Source organism: Apodemus sylvaticus, chromosome 3 (genome assembly GCF_947179515.1).
Source record: "Apodemus sylvaticus chromosome 3, mApoSyl1.1, whole genome shotgun sequence".
Lineage (NCBI taxonomy): Eukaryota > Metazoa > Chordata > Mammalia > Rodentia > Muridae > Apodemus > Apodemus sylvaticus.
Window position 1 is genome coordinate 124,452,427 of NC_067474.1, and position 19,566 is coordinate 124,471,992.

The 19,566-nt window shown below is 42.2% G+C and overlaps 1 protein-coding gene across 6 annotated transcripts in view; it reads right to left on the bottom strand.

Annotated features, from left to right (window-relative positions):
• Osbpl9 (oxysterol binding protein like 9) overlaps positions 1-19,566 on the bottom strand; it is a 140,758-nt gene that overhangs the window by 7,382 nt on the left and 113,810 nt on the right. For all 6 annotated transcript variants that reach the window (XM_052176989.1, XM_052176988.1, XM_052176987.1 and 3 more), the window contains 6 exons: positions 17,598-17,688; positions 16,548-16,652; positions 13,130-13,289; positions 3,460-3,572; positions 3,239-3,357; positions 2,628-2,713 (listed from right to left, as the gene is read on the bottom strand). In XM_052176989.1, the coding sequence (XP_052032949.1) occupies positions 2,628-2,713; positions 3,239-3,357; positions 3,460-3,572; positions 13,130-13,289; positions 16,548-16,652; positions 17,598-17,688 (674 nt within the window). The remainder of the gene's footprint in view (positions 1-2,627; positions 2,714-3,238; positions 3,358-3,459; positions 3,573-13,129; positions 13,290-16,547; positions 16,653-17,597; positions 17,689-19,566) is intronic.

Below are 19,566 nucleotides of genomic sequence, written 5' to 3' on the forward strand. Positions count from 1 at the left end.
GCTACAGATGACTGAGCTACAGATGTCTGGGTTCAGGGAACCAAATTTGGGTCTTCTGGAAGAGCATCCAGTATTCTCAACCATGGAGATCTCTCCAGCCCTTACTGATTTCTTGGGATGCTCTCCAGCAACTCCGGAGGAACTGCCTGACTTTCTTCTCCTTGTGGTTATTCTTGTTTAGTTTGGTATGGCGTGGTGCTGACAATCATGTGAGGGCCTCACATGGGCTAGGGGAATCACCTTACCACTGGGCTACACTCCAGGCCTGTTGCATGTGGTTTGAAGTTGTATGTGTGAGTACATATGTACACATATATACACATATATACATATCTTGATAAATTTATTCTTTTATCATTACAAATTGTCTCTGTTTAGGTTCCTTATTTGTTTGTTTTGAGACAGGGTCTCATTCTTTAGCCCAAGCTGGCTTGGTGCTTACTCTGTATGCTAGCTGGCCTCTAACTTACAGCAATGCTCTTGCCTCGACCTCCTAAATGCTGGGGCTACGGGACATTTATCTTCTTTGTTCCTTTGATACTAAAACACAGCTATAGCAACTTTGCTGTGCTCAGTGCTTTAACATGGTATGCTGGTTTGAATAAGAACGCCCCCGATAAGTTGGGCAGTGGTGGCGCATGCCTTTAATCCCAGCACTTGGGAGGCAGAGGCAGGTGGATTTCTGAGTTTGGGGCCAGCCTAGTCTACAGAGTGAGTTCCAGGATAGCCAGGGCTACACAGAGGAACCCTGTCTCGAAACGCCACCTACCACTCCCCCAAAAAAAGAATGCCCCTGAAAGCTCAATCCCCAGTCAATAACTGTTCGGAAGAATTAGGAGTTGTGTCCTTGTTGGAGTAGGTATATCACTGGGGTGGGCTTGGAACTTTCTAAAGCCCACACTAGGCCCAGTCTCTGTCTCTCTGCCTGCAGATTAGGATGTAAAGCTCTTAGCTACTTCTCTAACGCAATGACTACCTGCGCGCCACCAAACTCCCTACCATAATAATGGACTAACCCTTAACTGTAAGCAGGCACCCGATTAAATGATTTAAAAGATTTGCCTTGGTCACGGTGTCTCTTCACTGCAACAGAACAGAGACTAAGACATATGGTAATTTTCCCCTTTTCTGAGGTGTTTATGAGTGTGTGAGATAAATGTGTATGGTGCATACAGACAAATGTGCAGATATGTGAACCTAGAAGCAGTCTTACGGGCCAGAGGAGAATGTCAGGTGTCCTCTATTTCTCTCTGCCTCATCCTTGAGATAAAGTCCGTAGGTAGACCTGGATACAGACTAGCAGGCAGCAAGCCCTGACACCCGCCTTCTCTGTTCCCACAGCTCTAGGGCTGAGGCACATGTGAGCATGCCCAGCTTTGTATGGGTGCTCGAACCCAGGACCTGATGGTCCTGCACAGCAAGCACTCGCACGCACTAAGCCATCTCCATCCCTCTGGTGCTGTAGTGTCATTTTAATTGTTATTGTTTGCAATACTAGAAATCAAAACAGCAAGGGCCTCACGCTTGTTGGGTACGCATGCTACCACAGAACAACATTTTCAATCCTGGCCTTTTAGTTTTAAGCAAGCAGTATTCAAATGGCATAATGATACATTTTGCTTTTTATTTTTTTAATCTAGTTCAACAACTGCTGTCACTCTGTGTTTGCTCTACCTGTGTCTGGAGGTCACTGGCACCCACCAGCTCACTGGAATTGTCTTCTACCTGTCCCCTTTGTCCTGGACTCATTATTTACTCTCTCTCCCTTTTTTGAAGTTAATCATGCATTTCTAGTATTCCATTTCATCTGGTTTACTCATGTTTTAGTTGTACCCTTAAATTCTAAAGTGGATCCTCTGAGGAGAACAAACCTTAAATTTCCATAATAAAAGCTATTGTCACGGAAGCCCTTGATATCTCTAACAGCGATCCCAATGGACCTCATCTGTCAATTATATATTAGACTTATCACTACCATAGATGTCTAACATTTCTGCACTTTAAGAACTGGTTACATGGTTCTCTTACACGTCCCTCGGCTCTGACTTCCCCCACCCTTCTTTGTTAGCCACTCCCATCTGCTCTGAGACCTCAGTGATGCGCATTTGGCTTCTCCAAACAAAGGATGTGGTCAGAGAACATGGACTTCCATATTCCCTGCTCAGGACGTTTGCCTGCTGCTCGTGAAGAGCAATGGACCTGTGTCGGCCTCTCTCTGGTGCGCTTCTTTCCCTGTGGAAGCATTCAGACCAAGGCTTTACATTACATTACAACTCATGATTCAGACTGGAATTGGACTTTCAAATTTCTCCTTTCTTCAGGTTGTAACAAGTACCTGCCAAATGACAGGTGCTTTAGAAAGGTTTGCTGAGCAAGATTAAGTGAATTTCAAATAAGTTCATAGCCTTGCCCTTTGAAATTCTAGTTCCCTGCCTATTAATAGATTTTAAAGACGTTCCATAGATGACTCACTTGATGGCCACATAACCTAAGCAGCATGCCCGCATTAGATTTAACTACCCACACTCTTGAGAGGATGCAGAGGGCTCCAGCCGTGCTGCCTGCACACAAAGCTACCGAGCAGCACCGTCTTTAAAGAGTACAACCCGCCATGCTCCGTCATTTACCTCACGAACAGGTCTGGATGTGCGAAAAAGTCTGCGTACATTTCTAACAGAGATCTTCTCTCGAGAATAAATGTTGGAAGAACTACCTGTAAAACAGACGTTTGCCTCCTGAGACCCAGTCTGCACTGCTGAAAGCCCTCATCCACCCCGCCACACCCACCAAGGTCCAGTTATGCTTTACAGGCTGTAACAGAGGTGACACAGAAAGTAAGACACGACGGTGGTAGAGGGGACAATAGTCCCTCCCTTAGATGGAAACACAAAACCAGCGTGTGACAGGTACCAGCCTAAATCAGTATGGATCCTATCCAACTCCAAAGTTTTAATTTTAAACAGATATGTTCATGCTGGAGGGCATGAATCTAAGCATGGTGAGGCTGGCAGACTCTCTCACTGTAAATCCATCTCAGGTCTCCGTCCACGCGGCTGCCCACAGTCAGCACAGCCCTACCCTTGTTCATCCACAGAGATAGATGCTCAGCTCTCTCATCCCCGTGCACACTACACAGGACACAGGCAAACCACGCAGGATCGCTCTGCTCCCCTGTGAGGACCCACCCACCCATGCCCACGCATGCCGTGGAGGGAAGGCAGCGCTGGCTCACTCTTACCTTTGTGAGGTCCATCCCAAGCCTGACTTGTGATAAGAGGTGCATGATAACACTCTTGTGCTCCTCCACTGACCCCGCCTCCCCGTCGTCATCTCTGTCATCATGTGAGTCGAAAAGATCTACAACAGAACAGCTCATCTTAGGCTGGCTTTGGACTGACTGGAGGTGCCCTGCCAGGACTGCAAACACTTCTAAGGAAATGAAGTTCTCAGAGGCCTCACCAGCATCGCTTGTGCCATTGGACATGGAGGAATTCAGGGATTCTGTGGTGTCTGGGCGTTTTAAGCTATTTCCGGAGCTGCTGTGTGTCAAGACTGAGGCAGATCCAGAAGAACTGAAAAATAATAAAAAATAAATTAAAAAAAATAAATAGTTAAACAGGTCAGTTTTCTTTTTAGTGAAAGAGCAATATGGAAGGCGGATATTGATGCCCAGTTACTGAGGCACAAACAGCCAGACTCCTACAAGCAGCAGCCCGCAGCATGCACTGCACACTGAGCCTTCCTGACGGCAGTGCTGAGGCAGGAGACCTCTGCCTCTGCCTCCAAATCTGAGACCTCAGCTCACTTCCTCACTCCTCTGTGAACATGGAGGGGAGCCAGGGACTGGCAATCTCCCCCAAAATGGCAACAGTTCAAGCTGGGGGCTGCGAATCACACCTATGACCTTCAGCATTTTGGATGCTGAGGCAGGAGTTCTGAGTTTGTGGCCAGCCTGAGTTACAACAGCGTTAACTCTGCAAAACTCAAAACAGCAATGTAATCCACTGTAAGTAAGTCTTGGGTTCCTGTCTTTATTTTCTGAGATTCTTGAGCAAAGTCCACAGAGGATTAATATTTTTTCAATATTTAATAAGTAAATTTGAAATAACCCTTTAAGGTATAGTATTTTTACAATTATATTTATGGCAATTTACTGGCATAAAACTGTCTTTATGAGCAGGTTATGGTAAAAAGATGGCTTTATGAACAGGTTTAAGAAGGTCTAAAAAGAGCCTTCTCTAAAAAGTATCAATATCTTCCTAAGAATTCATATATAAATTAAATAACCAACTGGGCATACTGGCACAGACCTTTAATCCCTACACCTGGGAGGCAGAGGCAAGCCATTCTCTGTGGGTTTAAGACCAGTTGAGTGTACACTGAGAATTCCAGGCCAGTTAGGGCTATATAATAAGACCTTGTCTCAAAAAAAAAATCTGTAAAGGCAAGTAATTATATAAAGTATAAGATCATAAACCAAGTTTTGCATAATACAGACACTTAAAATGCTACAGAATACCAAGTCTTTTTACATATCTTTGTGAACAATGTACATTATAGAGTCTAGATAGTTTACTTTGTTGTCTGTTTTCAGTCTTTAAGAACCGTCAGTATTTCAGAAATGCTCAGCAAGTGCAGACTGCTCACGCTGCTGCCCGGCAGCACACGGCCTCCCACCCACACCCAGCGCTGGAGCTGTAGAAGGATTCAACTATAGATTACCCAGAGCACACAGTTCAGGCCTCACCACCTTATTCAACACCTAAGCTGTGAGACAAGCGAAGAATGACATGTGCAGAACACTTTCACCACCTAAAAGTCTGCTGGGCTCTGCTGATATTAATATATTAAGAATTAAGGTTTGAGTATGCATGTATACTACATTAAATATAGTTGCCTAGGTAACCTTGTTTTGATCTGTTTTGCAAAAAACTTTAGGTTTTAAGAAGCAATAGATAGAATGAATGAAAGAAATTAAATTATTTTTACATTTAAGAACTGTATGAGAATTCTTGTCACAATATTTGGTTCTTTAGCATATCATCAAAATATAATCAATCTTTTAAGCCAACTCAACTTTACACCAAATTTATATCAGTTTTATACCAAATTAATCTTTAAACCTCAACTGCTATAACACATGAGTTTTATTTTGATAGAATTGCAAAGGCTTGTGGTACCTTTTCTCTTTACCTATGGTTCAGAAGACTAGTTATGACATGTTAGACACTTAGTTTCAAGGTGGAAAACAGAAGCATGGGATCAATTTCCAGCCATTCCACAGCTTGCCTCATTCAGAGCAAAGAATGGGGTCATGAACACTTGCTTGTACATCTGAGATCATAAGGAAGTTAGTATGATTTACGGGGCATTTACAATCACCTGCCCAGAGAAGCATGATCATTCTGAGAGAACACAGAGATGCACAAGACAGCAATGAAGGCATCCTGGTCCATAATGGCAAACAGAGGGGTTACTGGAATCAGGCACAAGTTCTTTCGAACATGCACTCTCTTCTGATGTACAGACATGGAACCACATTGCCAGTTATACGGTCTATGTGTTCCCAAGGAGCTGGGTAACAATAATACAAGGGCACAGGCTCTGGAATGCTCTTTCATCCAAGATACACAGAGAAACACATAAGGACAAGAATTTGACCTGAGTTAGAAAACTTCAGGCAGAAGCCAGTGACAGGTGTCACGACTCAAAGCCCAGACAACAGGGTTGAACAGGGAATATGAATACCCTATTCAAACAGGGCCAGGCTGGGAGACAATGTGCAATGCTGGCCTACACACCTAGTTTGAGAGTATGTAACAAATATTCACATCATGAACAAAGAGAAAGCAAGTACGTAAGAACAAAAAAGCAAAGAACCCAGGTTAGCCCGAAGTATCTATATTCTTTATGAGTTTTAGACTCAAGCTGAGGATATCCAAGGAGAGCATAAGATGCAAAGAGGGCCGGGTGGTGGTGGCGCACGCTTTTAATCCCAGCACTTGGGAGGCAGAGGCAGGCGGATTTCTGAGTTCGAGGCCAGCCTGGTCTACAGAGTGAGTTCCAGGACAGCCTCGGCTGTCAGGGAAACCCTGTCTCAAAAAACCATAAGATGTAAGGAGAGAAGAAGGAGGGGCACAGGATGCAGACTGGACACAGGGCTTACATTTGGGTCATTTCAAATGGTAGGTTCATGCACTGTTTATTAGGGAGCAGAAAACAGAGAAAAGAGAGAGAGAACCAAAAAGAGGAAGGAGTGGGAGGGGCCTAAACTATACAGAAGGAAACTAGACCTGAAACCTGGGGTGACATTGTAAAGAGTTCATCCTGTGTGACTAAGGTTTACTTTAGAGGACTTTAGCGGAAAGACAGGTGACTCTATTGACTGGTAAAAGACATTTAATCCTGTTACATTTAGAGTGATAGCTTATGTTGGGCTGGCGGGGTAGCTCAGCCATTTGTACAGACATTTGCCAAGCCTGATGGCTTGAGTTCAATCCTAGAAGATGCACAGTGAAAAGAGAAAAAATGACTCCTGAAGGTTGCTGTCCGACCCTACAGGTAACTATGGTATTGCCCCCTCCCCCCTACACAAAATGGAGTAAGAAATTTAAAAGAAAACAGCTAGTGTTTAAGAGACTCCTTAAATTCTGTTTAAATATAAAATAGCTGAACCTTTATAAAAGAAAATCAAGTTTTTACTTTGGAACTGTTTTCTAAATGGCTATTTGCTAACCCTGTGATGTTAGGGAAGTACTAACTCAGGCACATCATTTTTTGTTTGATTTTGTTTAGTGATCCATTTTTCCATCCCTAGGCAAAGATGAATAACTATGTTAGATTTTTGAAAATTTATAATTCTTTTGGAAATGTAATGATTTCTAATAGTTTATGATACAACATGCAACACTAAGTACAATAACTTTGTCCATTTATGCTGTTCCCAGCCCTTGGGCCTTGCCACACAGCCTGTACTCCATGCTAGTTTAGCTGGTGTCCAAGACCTCTGTCCTGCACCCGCTCTCCCCATACTCCCACAGCCTGCACAGCAGCCTAAGCGGGTCTAGTCATGTGTCCCACTCACACGAACTCTACTATCACTGAATCGGAGTCATCCCTGTCCCTCCATCCAAAATCAACACGAGTATCTGAAAACTGACCAACTACTGCCCCATACATCAGATGAAATTACCCAAGCATGGGCAACAACCAAACCGGACCAAGCTTCCACTCAATGTGGGCAGCCTAGTGCCTCATACCAGACACAGCCACGGAAAGAAGTCCACATGTCCCAGGTCTTATCACAAAACAAATACAAAAGGCCAAGATGGTATAGATTCGCCTGGGGCTACCAGTCCTGCAGAAGAAATACTCTCCAATGAGAATTACCTAGATGAACAGATCTTAGAAGAATAATCATGAACTTCATCAAAGAATCCAAGGAGCTTAATAAAGATACAAATAGCTCAATGAATTTCAAGAGAATGGCGACAGACTGATGCCCAAGGAAACACAAACATCAGAAGGAAATGATAAAAACTGGATTACTGAAGAGAACCTGAATAAAAATAAAGATGGAATGAAAACTCCAATAACCAAGGCGAAAACTCAGGGGAAGCCATATAAGTAGACTGGAGAAGCAGAAGACACTGTCAGGAGCTGAAGATAAACTATAGGAATTGGGGCATGAGGACAAAGAGGATGAAAAACTAAAACATAAGAACATGTAGGGACTGAGAGATAATATGAAAACATCACATATGGGTCTAGAGAGATGGCCCACACACCTAACCTGGTGGTAACCAAGAGCTGTCTGATTGGACTTAACACCCATTCAACAGTGAATTCATGTCTGATACTGTAAACCCAGCCAACTACCTGCAGTCAGTGAGGCCATGGAACTGAGGAGAACCTACTACTGCTACTTTCCCCAACCACCACACTCTCTAACTGCATTCTAAACACATATCCTTATAAACAAAGGGAAGTGTAGTTCCCACCTCAAATCAAAAAGCTTCATTTTGTAGCAGACAGACAGCATTATAGAAAGCAAATGACTCTAGGGTGCCCCCATTGGGGTTGGGATAGGTAGGAAGATTTAAAAATCACAGAACCAGGATGTGTACTGCAAAACTGTAATATCTCAACAGCATGGCTACCTGACAAGCCTTGACAGGATGGAAGAAATCTAACTGGGCCTCCTCTAGATGAAGAGACACAAGTAATTAACAATTACCGAGAGGAGGAGATTCGAGTCTTCCCCAGGGAACCCCCCCCCCTCAACAAGCAATAATAAATGAACTCAGCAGGTTATATTTACATACTTACTCATACACACACACACATATCTAACTATACATAATATATATGAAACTATTAAAGAAAAAGGTCACGCATTTGAGAAAGGGAAAATGTAAAAACAGTAAACATAGGAAAAAATTTAAAGGATGGGAGGGATTAGAAGAGACAAAGAGCAAGAGGAGAAGAGCCCACCATGTAAACCAACTCCTTCGGTTCACTCGCCCCTTCCTCCAACTCACTTTTCCCCAACTTTAAAAGCTGATTTTCGCCAGGTGGTGGTGGCACATGCCTTTAATCCCAGCACTTGACAGGCAGAGGCAGGCAGATTTCTGAGTTCGAGGCCAGCCTGGTCTACAGAGTGAGTTCCAGGACAGTTAGGGCTATATAGAGAAACTCTGACTTGAAAAACAAACAAACAAAGCTGATTTTCCTCACTAACATGAGCTTCACGAGCCAACAGTGAGTTTCCTGTGGGTCACTATAGCAGACGAATGCCAGTTCTTATTTTATGATCACATATTCCCTGCCTCTCTTCCTCCCTCCCTCTCCCTCCTCCTCCTCCTTTTTTTTTTTAACCTTTCCCCCCCACCTCCAAAACAGGATTTCTCTGTGTAGCTCTAGATGTCCTAGAACTATGTAGACCAGGCTGGCCTTGAACTCACAGAGCTCTGCCTGCCTCTGCCTGTTGAGTGCTGGAATTAAAGTCCTGTACCACTACTGCCTAGCACTGCATACATTTCTTACTGAAAGAAAGAACTTTCAATGCCTAAGGCTTGGCTGACATACAGCTTGCAGTTCACATTTAATCTGTCCCAGGTTTCTCTTGCCACACAAAGCAAAACCCAAGCTCCATCAATTGCAGCAGCTTCAAAGTGCCCAGCAAAAACAAAGCTGTGTGTGCATGGCTGAGAGGCGCGGGTGAGGTGAATGCCCTGCTGCAGTCTGACTTACACTGCTCTCGTGTGGATGTTCACAGTGACTCATCCACACTGAACTTCTTATTGTTTTCATTTTACCAACCAGGAAACTGAGAATTGCACAGGAGAAGAAAGGTGACCAAGGTCATCCAACAAAACTGACTCAGAACTCAACGAACCTGAGGTTCTAGAATTCAGACACCTGAACCATAGCAACCTGCCTGTACACAGAGACCGGATAAGCCTGGTCCCCATTAGCTACCATCTATGTGATGGCTGAAAGCCTTTTCTGTATAATGCTACATACCTAGCTTTCATTTAATGCAGTAAAACAGGTCAACCATTTCAAATGAGGAAAAACCTATCAGCAGGATCTGCCAAACCTTTGTGCTCAGTATTTCAAGACCAGCACTTCTCTCTATCCCCAGCGACCACCACAGGGAAAGTCACCTGAGCTGCTGTTGAATACCAGAGGTGTTCTGCCTCTTCTTTCTATCTGTAGTCTAGTCTCTCCTGGATACTACACAATCTGGGGCACCTAAAATGCAGACCTGGCCAGCAACTGCCAGCATTCATGGGAAGCTGTCCAAAATTCCTAAAAGCTTAACAATAAAACAGCATGTCTTGCGTGTCAATCACACTGCTTACAAATACACCAAGCACTCTGCCCTCCATGCCTTGGGGTGGGGATAGGGGCACAAAAGATGATTTGTAACAACTGAAATCTAACTAAAACTAAAATTGACAGCCTACCAGTAAATGAACATAGTAGTACAGTAATAGGTCTACAATAGAAAAATGCCCAGAATAAAAAGAAATGAGCTAGTGACACATCAATAAAAGGTTAGCACGAGGGAACTTTAAAGTGCAGTGCTGTGTGAAAGGAAGCAGAAGGGTTTGCCGTGTGGCCCCAAGAACACAATCTTCTTCTTGTCCTTTCGGTTGTTCTGTTTCCTGCTCTGCCCCACTGGGGCTGGGTTTCCTGTGTGCCAGGCAAGCTCTGAACCACGAGAGACACCTCAGGCCTGTTACATCCTTAGAGAAGAAAACTGTCAGGTGACAGCAGAGATGAGGGGTTGCTTGTTGATGAGAAGACATGTGTTTGGAGAAAGGACAAAGGGACACACAGAACCCTGACATGGCTGTGCTCCTGAGACTGTTGATGGTTTGAAGTACACAAATGTTCAAGCAACTGTATCAATTATGGCCTTCACAAACAAAACAAAACAAAACCAAAAAAACAAAAAATAGAATAAAAAATAAAATAAGACAAACCAAGAAACCCAAGGAAATCCGACGAGCAGAGAGATGGCAGCTCCGTGTACACAGCAGGGCTCCTCATTACTGCTGCTTAAAGTGAGAAGGTGCAGCTGGGGCCGACTCCCCTTTTAATTCCCAGCCTCCTCGATCCTGATCTCTATTTGGGTGGGTTTTGTTTTGTTTTGTTTTTGTTTTTGTTTGTTTTGGCTTTGCCTGTATTGTATTAGTGGATGGGAAGCATTTACTTAGCTGCTTAGTTATACCCACCACCCATATGAATTATGTATAAGGACTAATATAATACGTGTTTTTCCCTCTTTCTACAAAATGTAGTTAGTAAACTAAATGCAGCCTGATTTTCACTTAGGTATATTTTGGAGTATATAGGCCTACAATAAAGGCAGTCAAGACTTTACCATTTATTAACAAGTTACTTTTGTTTGTTTGAGACAGGGTCTCAATACAGAGAGCCCTGGCTAGCCTGGACCTGCTATACAGAGTAGCCTGGCCTGGAATTCAGAGAGACTGGCCTGTGTCTGCTTCCTCAGTGCTGAGATTAAAGGTGTGCAGCGCTACACTCCAGGCTACTTTGAGAAGGATGGAGAGAGTCCCACTGAGTAGGCATGATCATTGCCATTCATAGTCATATCATTGTCATCCTTCAGGAGCCTCCTATGCTTACACAAACCACGATGTCATCAGCTAGTTGTAGACTTCTTTACAGGCATAGATTAGCTACAGGATCAATGTCCACAAGTGGAACCGTGGAGCTGAGGAGAGCACTTGTGCCCTCGATACAGACTACCTCCCTCTGCATACAATCTGCTCCACGGCTCCTCCACCAGAATGAGCGTGGTCACTCCTCACCTCACCAGCAGAGCTGCTGCACACCATCTGAATTACCTATTAAATAGGACCTCAATGTACTCTCAATGGAGAATTAAGAAGCTGACTACTAATTCTGCATATTAACTATGTGTATTTATCTATGTATCTTTTGCTCATGTCTTTTGCCTGTTTTTCTCTTATGTAAAGTCTTAGTCTCTAGATGATTATTATGTATTGGAAAAATGTATACTTTTGTCCATGTGAAATGCCAGTTTGTCACCATGTTTTCAGATGCTAATGTTTCTTCCACATCTCTAGACTGCATTCCACCAGGGTAATGATGTCACAGATTTGTTTCAGATTCCCCATATTTTAAATATCCACTCCAAAACAAAGCAAATCACCATCCAGTGAAATTCAAATCACCAGAGATTCCTGTTTCTTTAGTGCTTGAAAGCATGCTAATGTAGTAGCTGAGGATGTGGGCCAGTTTATCCATGTCATGATCTCTTGCAGAGCCTATCCATTAATGTTACAAATCCCATTCTATAACCTTAAGACACGCTGGGCAACGGTGAGCGCAGGCTCCTGTCCTCCCGGCTTTCTATAGGCTAACAGGTAAGGAAGCACTGCTGCTGACTGTTCCCAGGACTGCTTGTCAATTTGATAGAACAGGCCCTCCCTCTGAGGAGAGAAGCCAGGCCACCACCACGCCTTTCTAACAGGGTTCACTCTGTCCACTCCCTCCTCTTCTTACCCCCATTTCTGTTCTCCACACATAACCTCATCACACCTCAGAATCACATTCTCTCTCTTCTCTGGGAACCCTCCCCTAGGTCAACACCTGAATGTATCCAAAGGTTTCCTATACATAACCACAATACATGCCATGGGGAAACATTTATGTAGTTATATACGGTTGTCTAAGTGTATGTGTCCTACATATATGCATTACTCTACTGAGCAGAAGAGGCCATTGAATTCCCTGGAACTGAAGTTACAGGAAGATGTGAGCGGCCATGTGGGTGCTGGGAATCAAACCTGGATCCTCTGGAAGAGCAGCTAATGTTCTTAACCTCCGAGCTCTTTCTAACCCTGTTCCTAAATTCTAATGCTGAAACTTGAGTTGCCAATGTGGCAGTCCTAAGAGGTGCAGCCTCTGAGTTGCAGCCAGGTGAAGAGATAATTACTCTGGCACACAGCATCAGAGACTCCATAGATCTGCTTTGCCCTCCATTACCAGATGGTGTTACCTGTGAAACAGAAAGCAAGCCTCCTACCACAAAACAAATTTGCCAGCACCCAGATTTTGGACTGCACTGTGAGAAATAAAATCCTATTATTATAAGCTTCCAGTCTCTAATCACCCAAAAAGACTAAGACACCATCTCATGCATCATGGATTTTATATCTATATAAGATATCTACATATCTATATATAGATATAGAGATAGGTACAGATATAGACATATATGTTTATTTCCCCCAACAAACTGAGTTATTTTCTATCATTCCTCCACCCAATAAAATTCCAGGTTATAGTTGTTAAATATCCTCATTCCTATACAAACATGTAATGTGACTCTTTCCTGATGGCAGTGCCACTACAGAAATATCTGGAGCTAATCTAACATTACGAGTACATTACCATAGCTAATGCTATTTATTCAGTTTGTATTATTTATTAAATCAGGAGTACAAGTCAAAACTGTCACAGAACTGACTTTGCTTAACAAGCCTTTATGAGGCAAGTGTGTCACTAACAGCAGTCTGAAGACCGCCATCTTTTAAAATTTGAATACGTACATTATTCATATACTTACTCTATTAAGCGCTTTGGGGATGAGCCACTTTGATGGAATTCATCAGCATCATAGAACTCATCTTCACTGCTAGAGTAAGAGAACTCTGGGACTGTATTTGGAGACAAGGTGACATGGCTGGGAGGAGTTAGGCTGCTGCTAGGTGGCGAGTTCCCACTGCCTAGGAGTCAAAAGTTTTCAATTAGGGAAAATGGTGGCAATTAGGGAGATGGGCCCACAACAGACCTTTCTAAAGTCAAGACTGAGTTTGGTCAACTAATTAAATTCTTACCTTATTTTTTTTAACCAATAGTTAAATCAGACAATGAAAATAAGAAGGCCAATTGTGATATAGACTGGAGACACAGCCTTTTTATCTTTATTCACTTTATAGTACTGAACACTGATTCCAGAGATTCACACATACTAAAAATATGTTCTCCCACCGAGCAGTAACACCCACAGTCAAGGTACAACCTTTTAAACAAATGGGAAACAATCTTGTATCTCCACTCTGTGATGTAAGATTACCTTGTGTTCTGTAGTAGCAAGGGAGTTGTTACTGCACGCATGCTGGTGTTTGGCATCCCACAGCAGACACCAGTACCAACGGGGCCATGGCTCTTCATACCACACACTCAGATACCAACAGCAGTGGAAATGCAAGACTGCAGGACTACTAGATTGATGGACACCACGCATAATCAGTCTTCAAGTCACTCATCACAGAAAATGGAAAACCTTTCCACAGAGTCCTGGGTACACATCACCCACGTCCTTCTTCCTAAACCTAAGTCAGGTGCATATGGCTCAGAGCAGAGATAAAGCAAAGCTAAGGAAAGCATGTGGAAAATGAAGACCACGAGAGCATTTTCTTCTTCTTCTTCTTTTTTTTTTTGTTTGTTGTTTTTTTGATTTGGTTTTTTTGAGACAGGGTTTCTCTGTGTAGCCCTGGCTGTCCTAGAACTTGCTCTGTAGACCAGGCTGGCCTAGAATTCAGAAATCCACCTGCCTCTGCCTCCCAGAGTACTGGGATTACAGGCATGCACCACCACTGCCCAGCACAAGAGTATCTTCTAACAACAGGCTCTGACTAGAGAAGGCAGAATTAAAAGAGAGCCAGAGGAAAGACATTCATATGGTCTCTGCATGTTTGCTACACTGTCCAGTAGTGAGAAAGAACAAACAAACCTCAGGCTGGGACACTAGCTTACTGACTGATGGCTGTCAGGTCACTTGTAACTTATTTACCACAGACACCTGATTCTACTGAGGTTCAGTTACTGTTATTGCTGCCAATCAAAAGCCAAGGAACTCAGGGATGATGCTGTGTGCTTTTGCTCCTAGCACTTAGGAAGTAGAGGCAGGATATCTCTGTGATGTCAAGGCCAGTTTACACAGCTAGTTATGGGCCACCCACAACTACAAAAAGCCAAACAACTAACAAGAAAAACAAAGAATCAGCAACAGAAGCAAATGAAGACTCCCCTCTAGACTTTTAGCCTGTTCTTGTATCTTGGTTCAGTTAATAAAATGAACCAACCAGCTATCCTTTGTGCCAGGTTCACAACAATCCTTTTTAGACAGACTGGCTTGTTCTCTCAAGTAAAGCTTATTGTAGAAATTCCAAAGGTAACTTGCCTTGCCAAATAACTAAATTCTCTCTGTTCCTCAATGGCAAAAAAGGGACCAAAAGACTTTTGTTGGAACAGGAAAAAAAGACCATGAATCACAACAATTAACAGGCAAATTGTGTCTGTGACCATATAATGGAAACCATGAGAAAATGGATGTGAGTGTAAGCTGCAAGCCCAGGTACTAAAATTTCAACATGACTTATTGTGAAAGGAAGAATTTTTTTCTTTAGAAAAGGAAAAAAATGGAGAAGATAGGAAACCAGAATGAAAGCAAAACAGAAATCATAAACTAACATAATTTTTTAATCTCCTTAAATCCATCTCTAAAATGTTAAGATACTTTATTGTACCTTCTTCAGAAATAATTCTCAGAAGATAACCCTCACCCTCTGAAAATATTTATATTAAAACTGGTTGACATACAGAAATGTTCCTCACATTTTCATTTATTAACCAGTTTTATGAATTTCCAAATGGAGACATTTTGGCCACTTTACAATCTGAGCATAATCAGATCATATAAAACAATGAATAAACAAAGCTCTTAGGTTAATTTTTGTCCTTCTGTAGCCCTAGCTGGCCTATAACTCAGTATATGGACCAAGCTAGCCTCAAACTTGTAGCAATCAATCCCTGCTCTAGCTTCCCCACGCTGGCATGTCAGCTGTGTGCCACAACACACACCTACAGGTTCTGTTTTTAAGTTAAGGTATGACAGAGTTCACAAAACACAAAAGCCAAAAAACCCTTAACCTCTTTACTAAAATTGCTTATTAGCATTTCCCAAGTAAAAGAACTACTGTTGACTCCTATTTTTTTCCTTCAAAGTTTAGAAGGTGTTCATGCTGCTAAGTATGAAAAAGCCTATGTATAGCATTACTCACTGCCCCCAAATTTAATATGGACTAAGGTCACATGATAATTTTTCATTGTTACATAGAAAAGTTCCACCAAGGAAGTGTCTGTGTAGTGACAAGAAACAACAGGGAAGCCTTTAAACTTCATCATTTAACAGAGTTAAAGTTGTAAATTCATTTCCTGTGTCTGGTTCTACAGTTAACAAGATGCAAATTTTATTAACTTTAAAACAAGAAATAAATCTAGTATCTAACATGGGTGTAGCCCTGTATATCAGAGAAAGGGTAAAGACCACTATAAATAAAATGTAAATTAAAATGACATATTTAATACTACAAAATTGACAAAAGACTGATAAATGTTTCCTAAAAAGTACATGAGTCAAAGGTGAATAGTGACTCACTGCCCTATTAAGAAAATCCTGGCATCAGCTATGTCAGTGGTGACATGGAAACAATGCTGCGGACCTGACCGTGTAAGCAGGGGAGTTCTAGTTGTCTCTGCTGAGAGCCAGTCACAGAAGCACACGCTCCACTGAGGTCAGGTCAGAGTGGCAGTGCTGGTAGACATGCACATGAGCGACACCATCGCCAGGCCTTCCCATCACTCCTCCTGGTACTCCACCCCTGTCTGTCAGACTCCTCATCCATGAGACAATGTGCGAATCTCAAGTGAGCAATTCAGTTTTTTAAAAAAGATTCAATCAGAAGCCCAGGCAGAGGGTACACAAACAAAGCCCTTTGTTAAAAATTAAATTATAACTACTAATATTCTAGGCTCAGTTACAAAACTACCCTCTGTAAGGAGGAACACAATGAAAACCTAAGTTATTGCTAGTGTCAGCAGCTAGTACAGTCCCTCATCCTTTTCCCTACTGGGAGCCAAGCAAAAATCTCACATGTTAATGGAAAGTTATAAGAAGTAAAGTTTACCCAGATCTGTACCTGTACTATTTGGTGTTGGAGTCTGATGATGTCCCAAGGTAGCTAACACGGGTCCAACAGGTAAGGAAGACGGACGCTGCTCTGACTTACACAACTGAGCAGGTTCTAGATTTGAATATATGAAATAAGTTAGAAGAATAGCCCAATACATACTCAACAGCTTCAACTGTCTGGCGTATAAAACTCCTAGATATGCATTTTTCTACAGTAATTCTTTATGAGCTTCAAGGCCTCCAGTCCCTGACACTATGAGCATCAGCAGAGTCAGCCAGGGCAGCCATCAACCAGCACAGCAGTGCTTCTGAAACTCAAGCCACAGACGATAGACACAGAGCCCACTCCCCCTAAGTAATAGCAAGCTCATTTTCTGAAGGAGTAGAAATTCATAAAAGACTTCATGTGGTATCTTTAAAAATCTCTGGTCTTACTGTCATTCGAGAACACAGAGACGTATGGTGCAACTAACAGATTTTTGAGAAAAGATCTCACTCAGCTCAGTTAGCCTCCACTCTTGGGGATCCTTCTACCTCGGCTTCCTACATGCTGACACCATAGGTATGAGCCAATATACCTGGTTTTTGTTCATTTTATTTCCTTTAAATTGTCTTAATTATCCTCCTTTCAACTAGTAGGCATCTTACACTTCATATGCATTCCCTTTTTCATTAATGTTCACTGTGGTAAAATATTTATATTGCTCAGAATTATAAAGAGTACCCCACATTTACGTATTCCCAGGTTACACTTAACTAGGTCATCAGTATCAGTTTTTCTTGGTATCTATGAATTCTGAGTCACAGAATTCAGTCCTACCAGTAGACCTGTACCTTCACTGCTATGCTGTCTTCCACCTCTGAAAACCAAAACTCTTCCTTCTACTTCAAAAACATCACTCCTCAAGATACTTTCTTCTTCTTCCAGCTCATTTCCAGCTAGATTATTTTGTGACTATTATTTTCAAAATATATAGAAACTCTAGGATTACTATAATTATCAAATTAAGTTTTTTCTTATCTATTATTCTGTGAGACATGGTTCCAAATACTGTACCTGGAGGTAAGACAGTCTGGGAAGGCATTGTGCTGATCACAGGTTCCAAGGGACTAGGCTGGTATATTGCATCTACAGGATTAATAGTACTCTGAGATAAGAAACACAGCAGAGTTATTTTTAATTAGATATCCTTTTATGCTGACCCACCCAAACAAATAAAATGCCACATTTCTAGCAAAATCCATAGGATAGCATTTAGGTGAGTTGGTCAAAATGCAAAGGGGAGATATGTCTTTTTTATATAGAGGTGTAAGAGTTTCTCCCAATACAGCATAGAAAGGAAGAAAGAATGATTGGATCACTGTCACAGAAGGAAGTTAAATGAAAAACCTGCAAGGCAAGAAAGCCAAACAACAACCTCAGTTCAACTCAGCACTCCCAACTCTTACCTCACCACAGCATGTTACTAACACCATACCAGGCACCAGGTGATGGTCTGCACCGTTGCCACCTCATCTCCTGTCCCACCACTGTGCAGCACACAGCACCACACGTTATGGCTAATCCTGGCACCCGGCTGTACACTGCGCCATGTGTGGCCTTGGACTGGGTATGTGAAGAAGCCTTTGCTGAGGACGTTTTGGGCCAGGTGCTCAACCATGTGATGGCAATGTTAGGGCAAGGACAAAAATGTAGATTTCTCTGATTCCAAATTGAGAGAGTATTCTGACAGCACGATGTACCTTAAACCAAAACTCCACAGCTGACTCACATTGTTATTTAAGGAGGGAGGTAGTATGGATGAATTTATGATGATCAAGTCATTGAAATAATTGATTTTGAAACAGGGTGTTGATTTGTGGGCCAGGCTGGCCTGGGACTCATAATTTCCTGCCTCAGCTCCCTTCATGCTGTGAGTATAGAGGTTTGCTAGTGGGCATGGTTTGTTTAAACAAGATCTCGGCTACTCAATGATCCCCAAATGTATCTACAAAACCTTAAACACACTTAGCAACATAAACTGAGACTGTGAGTGGTAAAGGGATTTCTTTTTTAGTACTGTCATTTAATATCTAAATTATTTTCATACTATTGAAACCCCTCTCTATTTTAAAAAGCTATTCAATCTGATTTTTTTAAATAGTTTAAAAATAATAATTCTGATTCTAGTTATCATAGATCAAAGGACAATTACAAATGGTACCATGAAAATAACCCTTTACTAGTATCTAGTGAAGTGAGTTAGGGAATGTACTAAAACAGAGACCTGAACTTTAATTTCTTGAACTCCTTAAGGCCCTTGTCCTCTCTGGGTCTCAGTTTTCCCCGTGGATAAAATATAACAAGAGTCTAGATTACATAGCTGCTACTGCAGCAGTTCTTAACCTGTGGGTCATGACCTCTTGAAAAATGTCTATCTCCAAAAAATAGTTACATTAAGATTCATGATAGTAAAATCACAGTTATGAAGTAGCAACAAAAGTAACTTATGGTTGGGGGTCACCATAGCATGAGGAACTGTATTAAAGCGTTATAGCTTTAGGAAGATTTGCAACTTACTACCTTATGATTCTGGTACCTTATGGTTCATGTCTGGAATAAGTCCTATTAACTTAGGAAGTTCCGACCACAAGCCTTGCAGCTGTTCTGAGAATTAACTAGTCCCTGGGGTGGCTGGCCCAAGGCAGGAGCACAGAGGACTGGGCTGCAGCTGAGTGGTGGAGTCCTCGCCTAGCGTGGATAAGGCCAGGATTGATCCCTGGTGTAACCAAAACCTAAACACAGACAAAGGTCCTTCACTAGTACTCTGATCCACATGAACGAAAATATATTATTTTTTCTCTTGAAGAGTTGATGAAATACCATTTAGAATCAGGGACTGGAATTCGACTTTTTAGATGAAATCTTTCCTCCAGGTGAAATATTCTAATATTGGGCTTGTCAAATAAACAAATTTTTTAAAAACAAATCATGGGAACTGGCACTGGTTTATAATCCCAGCTACTTGGAAAATGGAGGAAGGTGA